Source organism: Centruroides vittatus, unplaced genomic scaffold, assembly GCF_030686945.1.
Source record: "Centruroides vittatus isolate TY-2023 unplaced genomic scaffold, ASM3068694v2 contig_575, whole genome shotgun sequence".
Taxonomy (NCBI): Eukaryota; Metazoa; Arthropoda; class Arachnida; order Scorpiones; family Buthidae; genus Centruroides; species Centruroides vittatus.
In genome coordinates, this window is record NW_027122344.1 from 1,751,274 (window position 1) to 1,770,026 (window position 18,753).

General features: G+C 27.9%; 1 protein-coding gene across 8 annotated transcripts in view; it reads right to left on the reverse strand.

Moving 5' to 3' along the window:
• Positions 1 to 18,753, reverse strand: part of LOC136979043 (CLIP-associating protein 1-like) — a 196,749-nt gene that overhangs the window by 144,537 nt on the left and 33,459 nt on the right. For all 8 annotated transcript variants that reach the window (XM_067274926.1, XM_067274923.1, XM_067274925.1 and 5 more), the window contains exons 5-9: positions 18,245 to 18,304; positions 15,716 to 15,807; positions 12,476 to 12,551; positions 10,175 to 10,275; positions 5,123 to 5,205 (exon numbers count right to left, since the gene is read on the reverse strand). In XM_067274926.1, the coding sequence (XP_067131027.1) occupies positions 5,123 to 5,205; positions 10,175 to 10,275; positions 12,476 to 12,551; positions 15,716 to 15,807; positions 18,245 to 18,304 (412 nt within the window). The remainder of the gene's footprint in view (positions 1 to 5,122; positions 5,206 to 10,174; positions 10,276 to 12,475; positions 12,552 to 15,715; positions 15,808 to 18,244; positions 18,305 to 18,753) is intronic.

An 18,753-nucleotide genomic window follows, 5' to 3' on the forward strand; every position in this document is an offset into this window, starting at 1 on the left:
TGTGGAGTGCTCAGTGATTAGTGAAATATGATATTTAATGAGCGGCACATTAACATTAAATTTTGGTAGGTTGAAGCAGGTTTATGGCATCAACAGTTCAAAGAAGGGGAGGAAAGAAGATGAAGACAAATGTATTGAATAGTATATTGAATAGTAACCAACAAATGACAACTCTATTGAAAACACTTTGAAGATTGCAGCAACCATCTGTTTCCTGAGCTGGAATATCAAATTCAGGGTTGTTGGTTTTTGAGTGAAATATGCACTGCTGGTTGAACTGAAAGATATCACAAAGAAACAATTCCAGAAGTGTTTCATAATCTTAACATCTGCTGGTAGAAATATGTTGTTACAAAGTTGGCTTATTTTAAAGGAGGCAGTACTGCAGCATTGTTCTAGCAATTTCTAGACTTATGGACCCAGTCCCAGAACTTTTGGATGCTATCATGTATTGTAAGAAGTGGATTTTGACCCATTCTATTTTGTTTGGGGATTATTTTTAGTTGGTTTTCTTATTTATTTTGGGCATTTTATTTTCATTAAGGATAGATTACTGCACCTCACCCAGACAAAATTCAAAACTCACCTTACTTCAACAATTGCTGATATTACATCATCGAACCTGAAAGTAGCATCTAAGGAGAGACTTCATCAGGAAGTTAAAAGAATGATCTCCCACCCAAAGTTGTCACCAAAAAGGAACCACAAAAATTTCTAAAACAATTTAAATGTAAGGATGATGACATGTTTAACAAAGATTACTAGAATTACCCAAATGTTAGCCATTTAAGTATGTAAATAGGGTCAAGTGGGCATAATAATGTAACCACCACCATGTACTATAAAGAGGAGGTAAAATAAAGAATCAAAGAGGTAATGCTAAGAATCAAGCAAGGTTAAGGAAAGGCTTTCAAGTTCCATTGACAATGTAGAAGTTTCTTGATGATGGTTAGGCAACTTTGATGTGTAATATTCATTGCAAATTTTCGATATATTCAATTTTCTTTTTGCCAGTTAATGAGGAGATAAATATAAAATAGTTATAACTCAAGTCCCCAATTATTGATAAAGTTATTGTACTGTACATATTTGTTCCTTGAATTTGATAAATTATCTTTTGTTGTTTTTGAATTTTTCACTAACTTATTTCATTCTTGTACATATTCAGGCTTAAACTAATAGACATTTTTTGTATTACATATAATAATTATTTTGGATTTTGACTTCCTTAACAACTTTTCATTATTCATGCCCGTAAAGTCCAGGCCTGGCCCTAACCAAACCCTCATTTATGTAATGCACAGTCAGGATATTATCTCAGTTCTTGACAGAATCAAATAAGATGTTAAAGTATGTTCATTATATGTATGTAACTTTATGTGTACACCCTTTCCATAAAAGTTCAAATTATCCAAAGTATCAGTAAGTTTATAGATCTAATCCTCCTGAAATTGCTTGGAATGCTTTTTAGTAAAAATTGTTTGCTACAGAACCACATTACAAATATTTCATCAATTATGACACATTATGTGGTAAATAGTACATTTAATGTATTAAATGTACTATTTACCACACAAAAAGCAGACTTTCTAACTTCTATAATGCAAATTCTCTTGCAAGAAATGTGAGATAGTATTACATACTCCTACATTCAAAATTTAATGATTCAGATTTTTCTGTGTAAATATAAAAAACATATTGGCAATTAAAATTTTGAATGGCTATTCCAAATGGCCAAAGGCAAACTGAAAGGCTGGCTTTGGTAAAGCACTGTATTTCAGACTTATTGTAAAGACAAGGAAAAATTCATCAAATAAATATAAGAAATGCACCACTAGATGATGTAACTACATAGAAATATTGATTACAATTTTTTAAATAATGCAAGATAAATATAAAACATTATAAAAAAGAAATAAAATGACAAAAATTTCAAAATTTTTTCTCTGTTATAATAACTCAAATGTAATTTTTTAAGAATAGCAGCAGCTTATAATAGTATAGAAAAACTTCATAATTTATTAAAATTTAATCAGAAGTATCAACACAACATTGTATAAACTCATTAAATTCTAAATACAGTATAGTCCCGCAAATTCAACTTAATGTGAACTAAGAAGGTAATGAGTTACCAAAAATGAAGTTTTGTGGCCTAGCGATAATGCTAATCTAAACAGTGAAATTTTCATAAAAACATCATATATGCAAATTCATATATGTATTAACTATATACCAATAGTGACGTGACTATTTCTATTTATAGTTAAATTTTAATTAAAAAAACAATATTGGCTACTCAGTGGCTACTTTGAAGTTAGTGACATTTGAATAGTAGCAATTTGTAGTGGCATCTTGTACAGTAAAATGATAATATTAAAGAATAACATGTGAAATAAATGCTAACATATGGAATTGATGCTATTATCAAATGTTGCCAGTGAAAAACAATAACTTATTTGATCTTAGTGTTAAGTTTTAAGTAAAAATTAGAATGCACGTTTTTCTTTTGAATAAGAAGAATTTTATGGAATATCAAGTTGTAAAGAGTTTCCAGGACTCTACTGTATATGAATTACAAACAGAAATAACTTTACATGATGTGAGGTAGAAAATATTTTAGTAAAGACCTGAACTTTTTCAATAAAATTTATAGTATTTTCAAAGTCAGTAACTATATACAGTGGGTGATCGGTTAACGAACATAATCCATTCCAAGATTGTTCTCTATCCTAATTGTTTGTTAACCGATTATGGATTTACCATTGGTTTTTATGGGAATTTGATTAATTCGTTCTGGAGACCCCAAAAAATAAAAAATATATACTTTCTTACTACATTTATTTATATGTAATAATAAAAATACATATATACACAGTCTTGCATTTTTATGAGTCATGTTTTTTCTATTTGTGGGGTTAAAGAATATCGATTGCTTTTCTCTCTAAGATTTTCCAGAAGTAATTAATAGCATTGTAATAGCAGAGATCCCCAAGCCTATTAACCTCAACTTGGTTTGGATGCCATTCTAAGACTGTTGTTCTGACATCCTCCCACTTCTTCAAAAGATGTTTAATAGCAGATATCAGCATTAATCCTCTTTGTCGAAAGAAAACATATTTCGCCGAGTTTCTTGGTGTTCTTCATTCAAGAGTTTGTGGCATTCTTCTGTCATCAGATCAGTTTCAGGTTCCATTATGAGCTCTTCAATGTTTTTTATTTCTCAAATGTGATTTTTGTTATTCCATTAGCTGCTTGAGTCTTCTTGATTATACTGTATCTTCCTTAGATAAGATTAAACTGCAGCATACTGTAGACCTGTTCAAGCCATACTGCCCAGCAATAACAGACATCTTCTGCCACTCTCTACCTTTGCTATTATACTCTCACCTTTTGAAAATAAAAACAGACGCAAAACTTAATAAGTGCCCACCCGACAGTCTTGCAAATATTGTAAAAGAATTGTTTCTGTCAGACAAATAAAAAGGCTGGAATTACAAGGGAGAGTTTCAAAGTTAGGAGGAATACTATCCAACTGGGTTGAACACAACTCCCACACTCCAAAAAGTTTCAAATTGTTACCGAAGACAAGGGAAGACCAATTGGTATTCATTATTTTACATCGCTTTTTCTTGTGTTTGTTCTGTGAGGTGTTTATTGTCCAAACATAAAAATCTTTCGCAAAAGTGTTTGTTATGCGATTTGTTTGTTAACCAATCACCCACTGTTCTAGATATGTTCAGAATAAATAGCTAAACAAAGGCCTATTTAATCATTTAAAGAAATAATAATAAAATACCCTTACCTAATATAATATATAAGAAAAAAAGAGCTAAACATGTTTCAAAATCTAAAATTTATAATTCAACTTGTAGCTAATTATAATATTAATAACATAATATTTAAGAATCAGTTCATTGTACAGTACATAAAAGAAAGTTGTAGTTTGTTACAAAATACAAGAAAATGATAATAAAGTAATGCATTTCATTTTCCTTTCATTATTATGTACTATTTAAAACTAAATATCATAAAGTGAAGTCTTAATTTTGTTTTTAACTCTCTCACATGAAGATTTATAAAAGAAAATTAATTAAAAATAAATAAATAAATGCTTTAAAAGGAATTAAATCAATTGTTAAAAAGCAAAATATCAAACACATTTAAACTAATATTACACCTACAAATATTAATTGATTGTAATTATACATTTGTATTAAATACAGACCAAGTAACCAATTTTTTGAATTCATATATTTAATATTTTTATATGTTTAGTAAATTTAATAAAGACAAAAGAATTTATAAAATACTTAACTTTTGCATATGATGCATATGCAAAAGTTAGCATATTTAACATATGATGCATAATTATGTTAATATGATTTTATATTTATTATTATTATTATTATTATAAAAATGTTTTGATTTGATTTCTTACATATAACAATTGATATCTTATCTAATTCATTTTATATAGAATTATAGCAAATTTTACATTAAATGAAGAGTTAGAATATTTTAAATATCCACATATAAAGATTTTTAAAATGTTATATAAACAACTGCATTCTATATTACTAAATTAAAGTATTTTTGAAGAAAAATACAGAATATACTATGAGAATTTACATTATGAAATTATAAAATTTAAAAAGATCTGAAACCCTCATTAGTTTGTAATTGTCATTATAAAACAGAATGCAATATCAAATTGGACAATCAGCATATTTTCAAAAGTTACAGAATTATTCCATAGCATATAACTTTTGTATCCTGTTATTAAGTCATTCATATTGTTTTAAAAAATATATAAATAATTTTAAATTATTAATATATAATATATGATAGAAATATTTTTCAATAATTAAAAATAGATTTAATAAATACTTTAAGATATTGATATCAATATAACAAAAAACTTAAAAAATTTTGTAAGTTAATATACCAAGTATATTCTATTAAAAAGTCTCATTTAATTGATTTTTCATACAGGAAACAAACTGTTTTTATATTAGAAGGAAATACATTATTACTGTAAAAATCAGAAATAAATTTCTATGCAGTATTTATAAAACTTTATTTCAAAATAATTAGCAAAAAATTTTAAAATTATACTACTTACCACTAATACTGTCTCCAGAGGCTGAAGGTAATAAACCAACTGTATTTTGAACTTGATCAAATTTTGCAAACAAACTTTGAACTCTGAAATTATTATAATATATGTATTTTAATATATATATATATATATTAATTTTATTTAATAAACAAATAAAAATTTCAATTATTGCTTTACTTATTGAATACATTGTACATATGTTCATCTAACTGTTTAAGAAGACAAAAGACATTATTATTATTTTCCTGAAATACGTTGAAAAATGTTAAATGCCTGTCTTGAACATAAGATTTTAAAGCATATGAAAATGAGCAGATTATTTGTCATTTCAAATATTTCACAAGAATACAGCAATAATAAAATCCACTAAACATGAAAATAAATTTTGTTAAAAATGTCTATCAACATTTCTTATGTAAAGGTTGCATGGATCAGATAATAATGGCTTAAAAAATATGTGAAAGTATACTACCAAGCATTAAAATTGTGTCATATTTATAGTTTGATTCTTGATGTCTCTTTCTCTAACAAATGTACACACACACACTTATCATTTTCATAGTACTAGACATGACGGCATATAAGTTGATCTCAAGATTTTCCATCAATCTTGTCAGGCAGTCAATGTAGTAATCCGTAAGTTCGTTAGTCTATCATTTACTTAAACTACAATAGACAATTGAATTATACATTTATATCCTAGATAACCTACATTTGAATGCTTAGATAATTGGTCACAAATGGATATAACAGTTTTTACTTTTTATCTGTTCTGGCAATAAAAATGGTCATAATGTACTTATCAATTTTCATTTCGGACTCATTAATCTAAAGGCTTGGTTTGCTATTTAGGTCCCTACCTAATTATCTGATTTAGTAAAGATTAACTAAGTATTTACTTAATCTTAACTAAACCAGTCCTCAAATCTCAAAAAATAAAAGGTATCTATTTAACTGTTAAATAACTTTACTAGCATGATGAATTATACAGAATTCATGTAAAACTGATACTATGTAATAAAATTTATTAATTACTGTTAATTAGATATGAAACATACTGTCTTACAAAGAAACACAAGTACTATGCTCAAATTCAAATGCCATTTTAGGTACATAAGAATGTCACCTTTGTCTTTTTAAGTTTTGATAAAGAAATTACTATTGTCAAAATAAATAAGGATGTGGAATTTATTGAAAAGTTATTCAGTCTGCTTTACATGTTTAGCTTTCAATATTACTTACCCATGATTATAAAAATGTAAAAGAATTGTATAAATAAAAGTAACATTTCTCTGTAAAAATCTGGAAGTAGGTTTGAGAATTACTAAAATTTAAAAAAAAATGAAAATAGAAATAAAACTAAAGTACTGTAATATCTTTTTCAAAGTGTCTTCTATATAAGTATGATAAATAAGTCAACTTAAACCGAGAAACTTTTTATTCAACTGCTGATCAGACAATCATCAACTTGTTATACTTTCTTTCCAATCTTTAACTTCAAAATCTACTTTTCTTAATTTGCTTTCTACCGAAAACTTGTAAAAGACACTTTTCCGTCTATTATAGTAATCTCCCTGTTCATATTTTCATTGGGGCACACAGCAATATCAAATCATTGTTTAATACATAGTTTAAAAGATACACATATCCTCAATTCATACCCATATTGTTTACATTTCATTAGCACCACTACAAAATGTGGTGGCAGCCATATAAAATAAGATCAGATTTCAACTTGATTTTACTCAAACAAAACATGAATTAAAAAAAAATAATAATAATAATATTGGGTTGGCAACTAAGTGATTGCGGATTTTGTCAATAGGTGGCCTTAGCATATTTTTTTGCTTTGTCATCGTGTTCAAAGCGGCTAACCTATATTGTTTTCTTGTTGTTTGGACTTCCACCTTTAATTTAGTAAAAAAATTGTATCAATTAGTTATTTAGTTTCGTTTTTATCCCAATTTAAAAATGGAAGAACAAGACTTGCATTTCAGACATATTTTATTGTATTATTTCCGAAAAGGCAAGAACGCATCACAAGCACACAAGAAGTTATGTGCCGTATATGGGAATGAAGCCTTGAAAGAAAGGCAGTGTCAAAATTGGTTTGCCAAATTTCGTTCTGGTGATTTTTCACTGAAAAATGCTCAACAATCTGGCCATCCAGTTGAAGTTGATGAGACCCATATCAAGGCCATTATCGATTCAGATCGTCATAGCACAACACGTGAGATTACAGAGAAGCTCAATGTACGCATACATGCATTCAAAAAAATTAAAACAGCTTGGCTATGTCAAGAAACTGGATCTATGAGTCCCTCATCAGCTTAAGAAAATTCATTTGACGCAATGCATTAGCATCTACGATTCGCTTCTGAAACGCAACAAAACTGATCCATTTCTGAAACGACTGATTACTGGAAACGAAAAGTGGATAGTTTATAACAACATTAATCGAAAAAGATTGTGGGTGATGCAAGATGAACCAGCCCAGACGACACCAAAAACTGAGATTCACCAAAAAAAGATTATTCTGTCAGTTTGGTGAAATTATAAAGGAATTCTGTACTTTGAACTTTTACCAAGAAACCAAACGATTAATTCAAATGTGTACGTTCAACAACTCCCCAAACTCAGCGATGCAGTTCAAGAAAAGCGGCCAGAATTGGCAAATTGTAAGAATGTTGTTTTCCAGCATGATAATTCAAAGCCCCGCACATCTTTGGTCACTCACCAAAAATTATTGGAACTAGGTTGGGATGTGTTGTCACATCCACCATATAGCCCTGACCTTGCGCCTTCAGATTACCATTTATTTCGTTCCATGCAGAACTCCTTAAATGGTAAAATTTTTAATGACGCTGATGATGTAAAATCACATTTAATTCAGTTTTTTGCTGGCAAAAACCAGAAGTTTTATGAACATGGAATTATGACACTGTCTGAAAGATGGCAAAAGGTTATCGACAAAAATGGACAATACCTAATTGAATAAAGTTATTTTAAGCAAAAATTTTGAATTTTCTTTCTTATTTAAAATCCGCAATCACTTAGTTGCCAACCCAATAATAATAATAAAACTACAGAAAACACATACTCAAAGATGCAACACTCACAAATGACACATGCAGAAAATGTCATATCATGCCAGAAACTATACAACACATCACCTCTGGTTGCAAGCTCTTGGCACAGACAGGTTATTTACACAGACATAATCAAGTAGCAAATATAATACACCAAGAGCTTGCAAACAAACACAAATTAGTAGACATCCACGAACTATACTACAAATACATTCCACAGACAGAATTGGAAAACAACACACACAAAATGTATTACGACAGAGCCATAATCACAGATAAGACAATTTACCACAACAGACCAGACATCACACTCATTGACAAACACAATAAAATCACGAACATTACAGACATATCCATTCCAAATACTCACAATGTACAAAATAAATTCACTGAAAAAATTGGCAAGTACACAGAACTCGCCCAGGAAATAAGGCATCTGCGGAGGATGGATAGGATGCTTATTGTACCTGTTGTTCTCTCCTTTACAGGTGTGATAACCACACACACTACACAAAAGCCTGGGAATATTACAATTGAATAGAAATACATACATCACACTACAGAAGGCCACTATATTGAATACATGCCATATTGTTAGGAAATTTCTGAATACAGACACACACACTGATACACTTCTTTAATTTCTGTTTTGGTTACTATGCCTTGACTTTGGTCCGACATAGTACACAGCCACCGGTGTTAACAGAGTATATCTCACTTAACCCAACATAATAATAATAGGTTAATGGCATTATGTATTCTATTAATAGTATCATATCATATATGCTTTTGAAGGGAATAACATTTTGGTGTGCTGTGTTGAGACATGTCAAGTCATGGGTGTGCCACAAGTAGAAAAAGGTTGCAGAACACTGGAATAGAATTCCATGGTATTCACAGACAAGAGCAATTTCTTGCCTTGGTAGCATTAATGGGCTTTAAATCAGGAGAAAACCTGGAGAATTTGTGTTGGCAAACAGCATCCATCATCAGTACCCCAGGCATCATGGTCTGGTGAAGGATTTACGATAACAGGACCCCCTGATAATTATCTCAAACACAATAACAGCAAACTTTTACATCAGAATGGTGATTGAACACACTGTTCTGCCATTCATGAAGAATATTGAAGGAGGCCTATTTCACCAAGATAATGTTTGTTCCCATACTGTGGCTGCAGTCCAACATGCTCTTTCAGTCAATGTGTTACCCTGGCTAGCAAAGTTGCCAGATCTTTCATCAATAGAGCATTTGTGGGATATGAATAGATGTCAGATTCAGGCTCATCCACAACCAATAACAATCATTGCCAATCTGACTCTACAGATGTGGTAGATATGGAATGCCGTTCTATAAGATGGCATCCAATACCTCTACATTTAAATGCATGCACACATTGATGCCTGCATTCAACATAATGGTGATTACAGTAAGTATTGAGATAAACAATATTCAACTTTCATGTGGTGCTGTATGTAGATTTTGTAAGTTATACTTTAAAAGCTCATATCAATGTAATAAATCATGTAGATAAATATTCTATGTAACTGTCATTCATCTAGTATAACTCCTTGATGTTGGAATTTCCATTTCTGGCAGTGTATCTACTTGATACTTTAAGTCCAAAGTGTAACTAGTATAATTAATTTATTTTCTTCACAAATAAAAAACTCTCCTTTATCAATTATGCAAATATGTAAAAACAAAACTTTCCAACAATTATCATATTTTTAATTACTACTTTTAAAATAATGAAGGACTTTAGTCATGTTTTACCTAAAACTTTAAATGATAATATTTTTATATTGCTTTAAATCCTAACAGAGGATATTTAAACTCTCAACTTTTATTAATTTTACTACTTCTGTACAATAAATCCATCATTGTAAATAATAAGTTCATTAATAATCTATACATATAACATATGAATTAATGTTAAAATGATAAATCTTTCTATAAAACTTACCTTGCTGCTGGTAAACTATGCTTTTTTGTAATATCAATTCTAACTTTTTCTCCAACATGTCTATAAATTTCTACAAGTGTATTAACTGCAGTGTCACGAACCTAAATTAACAATAAAATAATTAGTAAATAATAATAATATAATACTTTGGTATAAAAATAAATAGAAGAGTCAATTATATATTACATTACAGATTTTACAAATTCTTATTCTAACATATATTTCAACTGAATAAGAAGTTTAAAAACACGTTAATAGAGTAATACATAATACCAGTTATGGAAATTATTGCATATCTAATAGTGCTAGTATTGATTAGTGAAAAATGTAGTTTAGTAAACAATTTGTGTTATAGTTTATCCTCAAATTTAATATTTAAAAAATTATTCTATATTTTATTTTTAAAATATTCAACAATATTGTATAACTTTGAATAATTCATAAATTTTGATCAAGCTAATAAGATGAGATTTGAAATTGAATTTATTATGAACCTCAATTAATTTGTAATTTATAAATATTTCAAAAATAAAACTTGATGATTAACCGAACTGATGATGATGATGATGATGATGAAATATTTCAGCAATTTTACCTTTCTGATAAATAAATTTATATATTTAACCACAGAAAAAGTCAGTGAAATGATAGCTTTTGTATTTGGATTCTTACAACCAAATCAAACTAAATAATGCTTAAAAGCATTATTTAGAAATTTTCAATTTTTTTTAAATACAGATTTGCATCTAACTTTTACTTCTTTTTATTACTTTTCAATAATTTTATTTAATCTTTTATTGTTTGTATTTATACTAAAACAAATAAAACAAGTTTTTCTATTAATTTTGACTTTATAAATTATTTTAATATATTCTAAATGGTCATGCACTTGAGGATTTGAGACATTTATCCCCCTTTTGGAAGAATTTTATACAACTATATTTTTTGTATCAATTCAGTTCCTTTTTAGTATATGGTATTTTTTTCAAATAAAAATACTATAGACTACAGTAAAACCTGTTTTCTTTAATGTTAGGGTTACCAGCTATATTTCATAAGAACTAATTCTTTAAATTCTATAATCCTGCATTTTCATACACCCAGTAATTCATGCCCCTACAATTTGTAATAAATTAAAAACTATATTCCCTAAAAATAATCAGAAAAAATTAAAAAATTAAAAAACAGATAAGTCAGGTATAGTTTATAAATTATAATGCAGATATAATAATTCACATCATCACATACGAGAAACAGGCAGAACTTTGGATAAAATATTAAAAGGACATGAAGCTGCTGTACACCTAAAATATAAACAATTATACAACTGTCATACAGAACAAACAGGATGTACAATAGATAAAAAGTATATAAGGATTCTACATTATGAAAATGATATTTATAAAAGGAAATTTAAAGAACATATTAAAATTAGGAAAACTTTACTTAAAAGAAATACTGTAAATACTAGTGAAGGAATGCAAATGTGGCATGACAGCCTTTCTGTAAGATGATTGTGGATAATACTACAAATGTAATAAATTAAATTTGTACAATGATGATGTAATTGGACTTAACATGAAGTTTGATTTCAAATTTTGGTAATTTTATCATGTTAGTCGAAGAATTTTGTATTTTTTTTTTTTTATGTATTAGTATTAATTTCTACTTGCTTTGATGTAACAGTGATGATAATATTTCATGTCATATACTTGCGTACTTCTATATTTAAATTGTAGTTGTTGTAATAAGAAGGAATTTTTTATTATACTTGTTATTTAATTAACTTAGTATTTAATTAACTTAGTAATTAACTTGTATTTTAAATAATTTTAGTGTTACTAAGGAAAGACCATAAAATGAAAGTTAGTCTGAAATACATTTAACAATGTGGGCATGAGTCAGATAAAATAAAGTTTGAATTCTATTTTTGAATCATTGAATTACTGAGAGCATTTTCATACTCTTTCAAATGCAAAATTATGGAATTTAAAATTTATTTCTTAAATTATTTAAACCAAAATTGCACAGTACTGATAAACATTCTAAATAAATATTTATGTTAAATGTTAAAATAGTCAAATTATAGTAATCAATTGACTATTACTTCTAATTAAATCTTAATTTTATTAAACAAATTTTCCTAAATTTCTTTCATTTAATTAATTATATAGCTTGATTTATAACAAAAATTGAAATTTTCAAAATACATATTTATTAATATTTAATATCTTAATACAAAGTTAGTTTTGTATATTTGTTTAATTATAAAAATCTTATTAATTATATTTTAAGACATACTTGAGAATTTGGATCTCCAACTAATTTTATTATTGCAGGCATTAATTTACTCAAAGTAAGAGATTGAGAACCATATCTATTAAATAAAATTATAATTTAGTTACTTTTCATTATAGGAAAATAAATTGTCAATATATATTACTTAATATCTAAAGCAGGGCTTCTTAAAACTTTTCCCATTCATGACCGACCCCTTTTACCAAGAAAATTTTACACAACCCATTATACAGATATGAAAAATAGGTATATAAATAAAATCATTTACTGATGATAAATCATAAAACTTTATTCCAAAACAATTCATTGATATATATATATATATATATCATTTTACCATTTATTAAAGTCACAAGCAAATTAACATACTAATGAGATAAACATGCTTGTTTATTTTTATATAAAGAAGTGGCTGAATATTTGATATTGAAGGATGCAGGGAATCCTCAATGTTTTTCACAAATGACAAATATTTTGATTTTATAATCATTAATGCTGAAAACACTTTCATGAAATCATAGTACAAAATTTTACTGTTGTCAAATTTTTGCAACCTCCATATTCAGTTACATGGCCCTCTTTGAGGTTGCAATCCATAGTTTAAGAAGCCTTGATCTAAAATAAATATGAAAATTATTGAATAAAAATTGTTTATTTTTATACCATAACTCTTAAAAAAAACATTAGTGTGATAATTATGAAATGACTCATAGAAAAAAAATTGATTTACAATCAATCAAATGATCAAAATATTACTACTGTAATACTATATTAAATATGCTATTTGGTTTCTGCCATGCTTAAAATTATTTCATGAGTCAGCATTGACAATAAGATCCAAGAATTTTCAAATTATCACTTTCATTTAATAATTTGAATAATAATCTGAACACTTTCATTAAATAATAAAAATAATCAAAATGCAACTTCTTTTCTAAAAATCACCAAAATCATAATTTCTTAGCTGTGAAAGTCACAAAAATATAAAGTTTTATATTATTTATATTTTTACTTATCTGAAAAGTAAAGATACAACAGCTAGTATTCATTCAAAACATTTTTATCTTACCAGATGTCCACTACACCTTAGTTTACTGGTAGATGCACTAATTTTCTACATAATTGCTGCCATTGTCTAAATACTGGTTAAGTGTAAGTACTAGCTTTTGTATCCCAGAGTCATAGACTTCTACTGCTTTCTGCCAGAACCACATTTCAACTTCATTTTTGATCTCATTGTCATGGAGGTGCTTATCTGAAAAAAAATCTTGCAGGACAAGAAACAAGTGGAAATCACCGGGAGCAAAATCTGGGCTGTATGATGTATGGTCAAAAACTTCCCACTTGAATCATTTGAGAAGCATTTTGGTGACAATCTCTGTATGAACCCAAGTGTTGTCATGAAGCAGGCAAACACCAATAGTCAGCATTCCCCAGTCTGTTTTGAATGGCTCTTTGAAGATGTTGCAAGGTTTGGCAATATGAAGCAGGAGCCAGGAATCAATCAAAAGAATGCCTTTTCTATCCCAGAAAATAGAAGCCATAATTTTCTTTTGCTGAAATTGAAGTTTTGAATTTCTTGGGTTTTGGGGAACACACATGGCATCATTGTACAGATTGTTACTTGAATTCGAAAGTATGGTGGTAAATCCAAGTTTCATCACCCATCACAATTTGATTGAGAAACTCATCTACTGCATGCAAGGAAGTCAAGTGCAAAGCTCATCCATTTTGTTTTGTGTTCCTCCATTAACATTTTGAGTACCCAGTGAGTAAACAATTCCTTGTATCCTGATGTTAGATTTGTGAGACACTGATTGTTTTTATTGTAAGACATTATTTATGAGATCCAACATTATTGTGAGACACTGATTTGCATAAATTGCTTCCTCAATTCTTTGAAGAAGTTCATCACAGATCACAAATGGCCTACCACTCCTGTGTTTGTCACGAACATTGGTTCTGCCTGTAAAGAATGCACAGCACTACGTTTTCATATTTTGTCAATTCACAATATTCTCATAAATGGAAACAAATTGTGAATATCCACTGGCACTCATCATTTGCATTGAGAAAATGTATGACAGAGCACACTTCACATTTGGCAAAATTCTGAATCAGCATAGCCAGTGTAAACATATGCTACTTGAACCAGGCTCAGCATAGCAATGACAAACCACAAAAAGAGCAAGAAAGATTTAAGGTCAAATCTCAGCTTTTATCTTGTATCTTTAATTTTCAAATATCTTAATCTCATGTATCTTTAATTTTCAAATATGTCACATGCATTAATTTTTATAATGTAAACAAAAACTAAAAGAAATTTTAAGTAGAATCCATCTTGCACAGATCTTACAGTACAGAAGTCATCAGGAACAGTGTGCTAAACAGTTCCATGTGCCAGGTAATGCTGAAAGGCAAGTTGTCACAATATAACATATCTATTATTTCTTGCAGCATTGACTTCTCAAACAACTGGATTCTTACCATAGTTTTCATCAATCAAATTTTCTCATCCAATTGCAGACCTCTGATACCATTCTGCAACATTCTGATTGGACATACCTTGATGGGAATAGCATCCAACATACCACAATAACCTGACAATACATTCCAACAGGTGAAAACGTTTTTGTCCACAAAAGTCAAATCAAAATCAAACTTATTCTCAAGAATATGTTTCTAATCTTGTCATCATTTGTAAATGCTACATTAGAAGTATCCTACACTTGTGTCTTTCTAACCATTCAGAGTTGCCCATCTGAGCAATATAATTACTTATCTAGTAAAATATGGAACTGTTATTCTTTCTCAACCATTCTGATCTCCCAACCTAGCTCCTAATACCTTTCTTTTTTACCAAAATTTTAAAAGAATAATGGTTTGGTCAAAAGAATTCATACAAAACAAATCAAAAGAGAATTTTGCAATCCCTGAAACAAATTAATTCTTCTAAATGTTTCCTGAATTGCAAAGATTTTTATTGAAACTCAGGATGAGACTTTTTGGAAAAATAGAGTATAAAAAATTTATTTAACAACACATTTTGATTTTTGACTTATTTCTGCAATTTTTTGAACACAATAAGTGTATCTTGAATCACTATAATAACTGATAGTTTATATTTATTATATTTTGTAAAATCAAAATTAATAAACATTATTATTAATCATTAAACATTCAATACTCATTTAAAGTATTAATTTATATGCAACAAATATATAAATACAATTAACTACTTACTTTTCTAATGTAAGTTGTAAACATTTTAATATTTCTTCCCTTACTCTCCAATTCTTGTGACTAAAAGCTGGTAACAATTTTTCAAATATATGCTGTAAATACAATATACACATTCATTAATCATAATGCAACATTTAACCTCATTTCAAATACAAAACTTTTTATAATTTCTAAAAATAAATACATTGCTTTATAATATCCATCTCGTACCTCAAATTTTAATGTGCTTTGCAATAAAATTAACTTATCGTAATTTTAATGAAATAATGCAAAATAAATTTTGTAGACATTGATTCATGTACAAACTTTTAGAATTAATTCATATCATCATTGATGAGTTATAACAGTTTAAAAATGCAAACTCTAAAAGTGATTTTTATAAAATAGCATTAGTGTTTTGCATTTTACATTAAAATTCTATTATAAAAGGTTATTTTTCTGTATAACATTAATTAACAAACAAACTTATATTAAACTATTTTTATAGCTATAATTCTATTTAATTCTTTTATTTTGTTAAAAAAAAAATACAAAAATGAAAAATTATAGTAAGAAGAAACATGATTATTCAAACTTGATGAAACCAGTGGTCTTTCAGTTGAACAAAATTTTGGATAATCCAGAAACTCATTTGTTTTTGTGTTTTAGGTACAACATGAAGCACTATCTATACTATAATGCAATTATTGTATTAAATTTTGAGTAAACTAATTTAACATCAAACAATATATTATATTTATGACCTAGTTTTGCACTGTTATAACCAACAGATGATGTACTGATTTCCATTAATATGGAGTGTTTGGTCTCTATACTATTAAAAAATATATTTACAGTAGAACCTCTATTATCTGGACTAATTGAGGATGAAGGTAGTCTGGATAATCGAAAAATAATAATAATTGACAGTGCATATAGTATGAATAATTTTTATTTGTCTAGATTTACATATAGCTTCAATATTAAATTATTTTTTATTAAGAAATTCAATTAACGATTTTTGTTTAAAGTAAGCTGTTTTTTTTTAAGCTGCTAAATTGCAAATACTTTTAAGACATATAAGTTGTCTTGAGTTACACTCTTCTTGGCTCTCAAACCACTTCATGGTGACATCTAAGCATTGAAAAGCTTCAGAATGTGTAGGACCAATATCTCTTACTTCGCAAATCTCTTCGTCTTCTCGATCGTGTTCATCTGAGGCAGATATTTCTTTAATTATTTTCTCATCATTCAAAATTTGGAATCCAGGATCGTTTGCATCGCAATTTAACCACTCGGTTACATCTTCTTTGTCACATTCGGCACATATTGAAATTTGTGCTATTGCTTCTGCAATGTCTCCTATACCACTTTCTACTGTTACTGGAATTTACTAATGGTCTTTTCAAAATTTTGTTCCATGCATTCCATCACGTACATACATAAACAATGTCACAATTTGCCAAGTGCAAATCAGCAAATTCGTACAATTTTTGTTTATGTTGAACAATCCGGATAATCAAAAATCTGGATAACAGAGGTCCGGATAATCGAGGTTCTACTGTATTTCTTTTTTAAAACTGTTTTGGATAACTGCATTTTGGACAATCATGTTTCCACTGCATTTATTTCTATTTTTAAATTTAAAACTTCTGTACTTTATAATTTAACTTTTCAGGTAAAAATTTTGAATTAGAAAATTCTATCTATGACAATTTGTTATTTAATTTTGAAAATAACAAATAAAATTAAAATTATGAAAATGCCATAACAGATAATTTAATTATTTCCAAAATTATATTTAAATTTCATTAACAGCCAATTTATAAAAATCTGATAGAAAGAAAAAATATTATGTTAAAATACCATTAGAAAAAATTTGCCTTGATCTGATAATTTTAATGAATTGTCATAATTTGGCAGTTGAAATAGCAAGTTTAAAATTTCATTCCTTTTCATTTTTCAAATATTATAAAATATTTATTGTATTTTAAATATTTAAATGCTATTAAAAATAAAACAAAAACAAAACAGCAAATCAATTTTTAAAAGAATATACAGTCAAACCTGTTTTTGTGCGGTCTTTTTGTGTGCGATTTTTTTGTGCGATTTTTTTGTGCGATTTTTTTTGTGCGGTATATGAAAATTTCAATCAAATTGGAACATAATTGACTCCTGTAAAATTTTTAAAAACTCTATTGGTTGTTTTCTATGACATCAGCAGGTTTTTTTCATTTTTTATTCAGTAAAATTTTTTTCTCATACATTAATGTTAGATTCGTATTTAAGTGGAAATAATTAATTAATATAAAAATTAAAATTCTTAGAGGATTTTTTCCCCATTAGGTGTTGCAGAAAAAGGCCCAAGGAGTTAAAAAAGCAATTCTTAGTTATTTTGTACGGTTTCGAGTTATTTTCTACGTGAGACTTTTTTTATGCGGTCCCTATTCACCGCATAAAAACAGGTTTGACTGTATAATGTAATTACTGAATATAAAATTTTCAGTATGTTTGCTTTATAAAATCAAAATAATTTATTTTCTAACTTACTTGTGGTGAAGAAACTGAATTTCCTAAATTTAAAATAAAAGTTTTGGCCTGTTCTCGCACCTAAAAAATTAATATTAAAATAAATATATATAAAATTTAATAATTTTATATATAAAATATCAATATACTGTCTTTACTCAAACCTAAGATGCACTTTTAATTTCTACATGCTCACCCATGAGTTTTTTCTGTTAAAAAAAAAAAAATAGACAATTCAATACAAATTTACATCAACAAAATCAGTTCTGTTGACATAAATTTCAATTCAGTATTTATTGCAAGTAAAAGTAAGTTCACTTTCTGTGTTAGGTTCTTCTGAATCAACACTAACACTGTTTCAGTCATGTTCCTGAGTTTTAGTTTTAGTCTTGGTTTTCTTGCTTTTAATACTAAAACTATACTAATCAACACTGGATTTAATGTTCAAATCTTCCCTTATGCAATCATACCCAGTGTTTTTTAAATGCATCAGAAATGCAACATTTCCTGAAAGACTACTGCAAACTTCT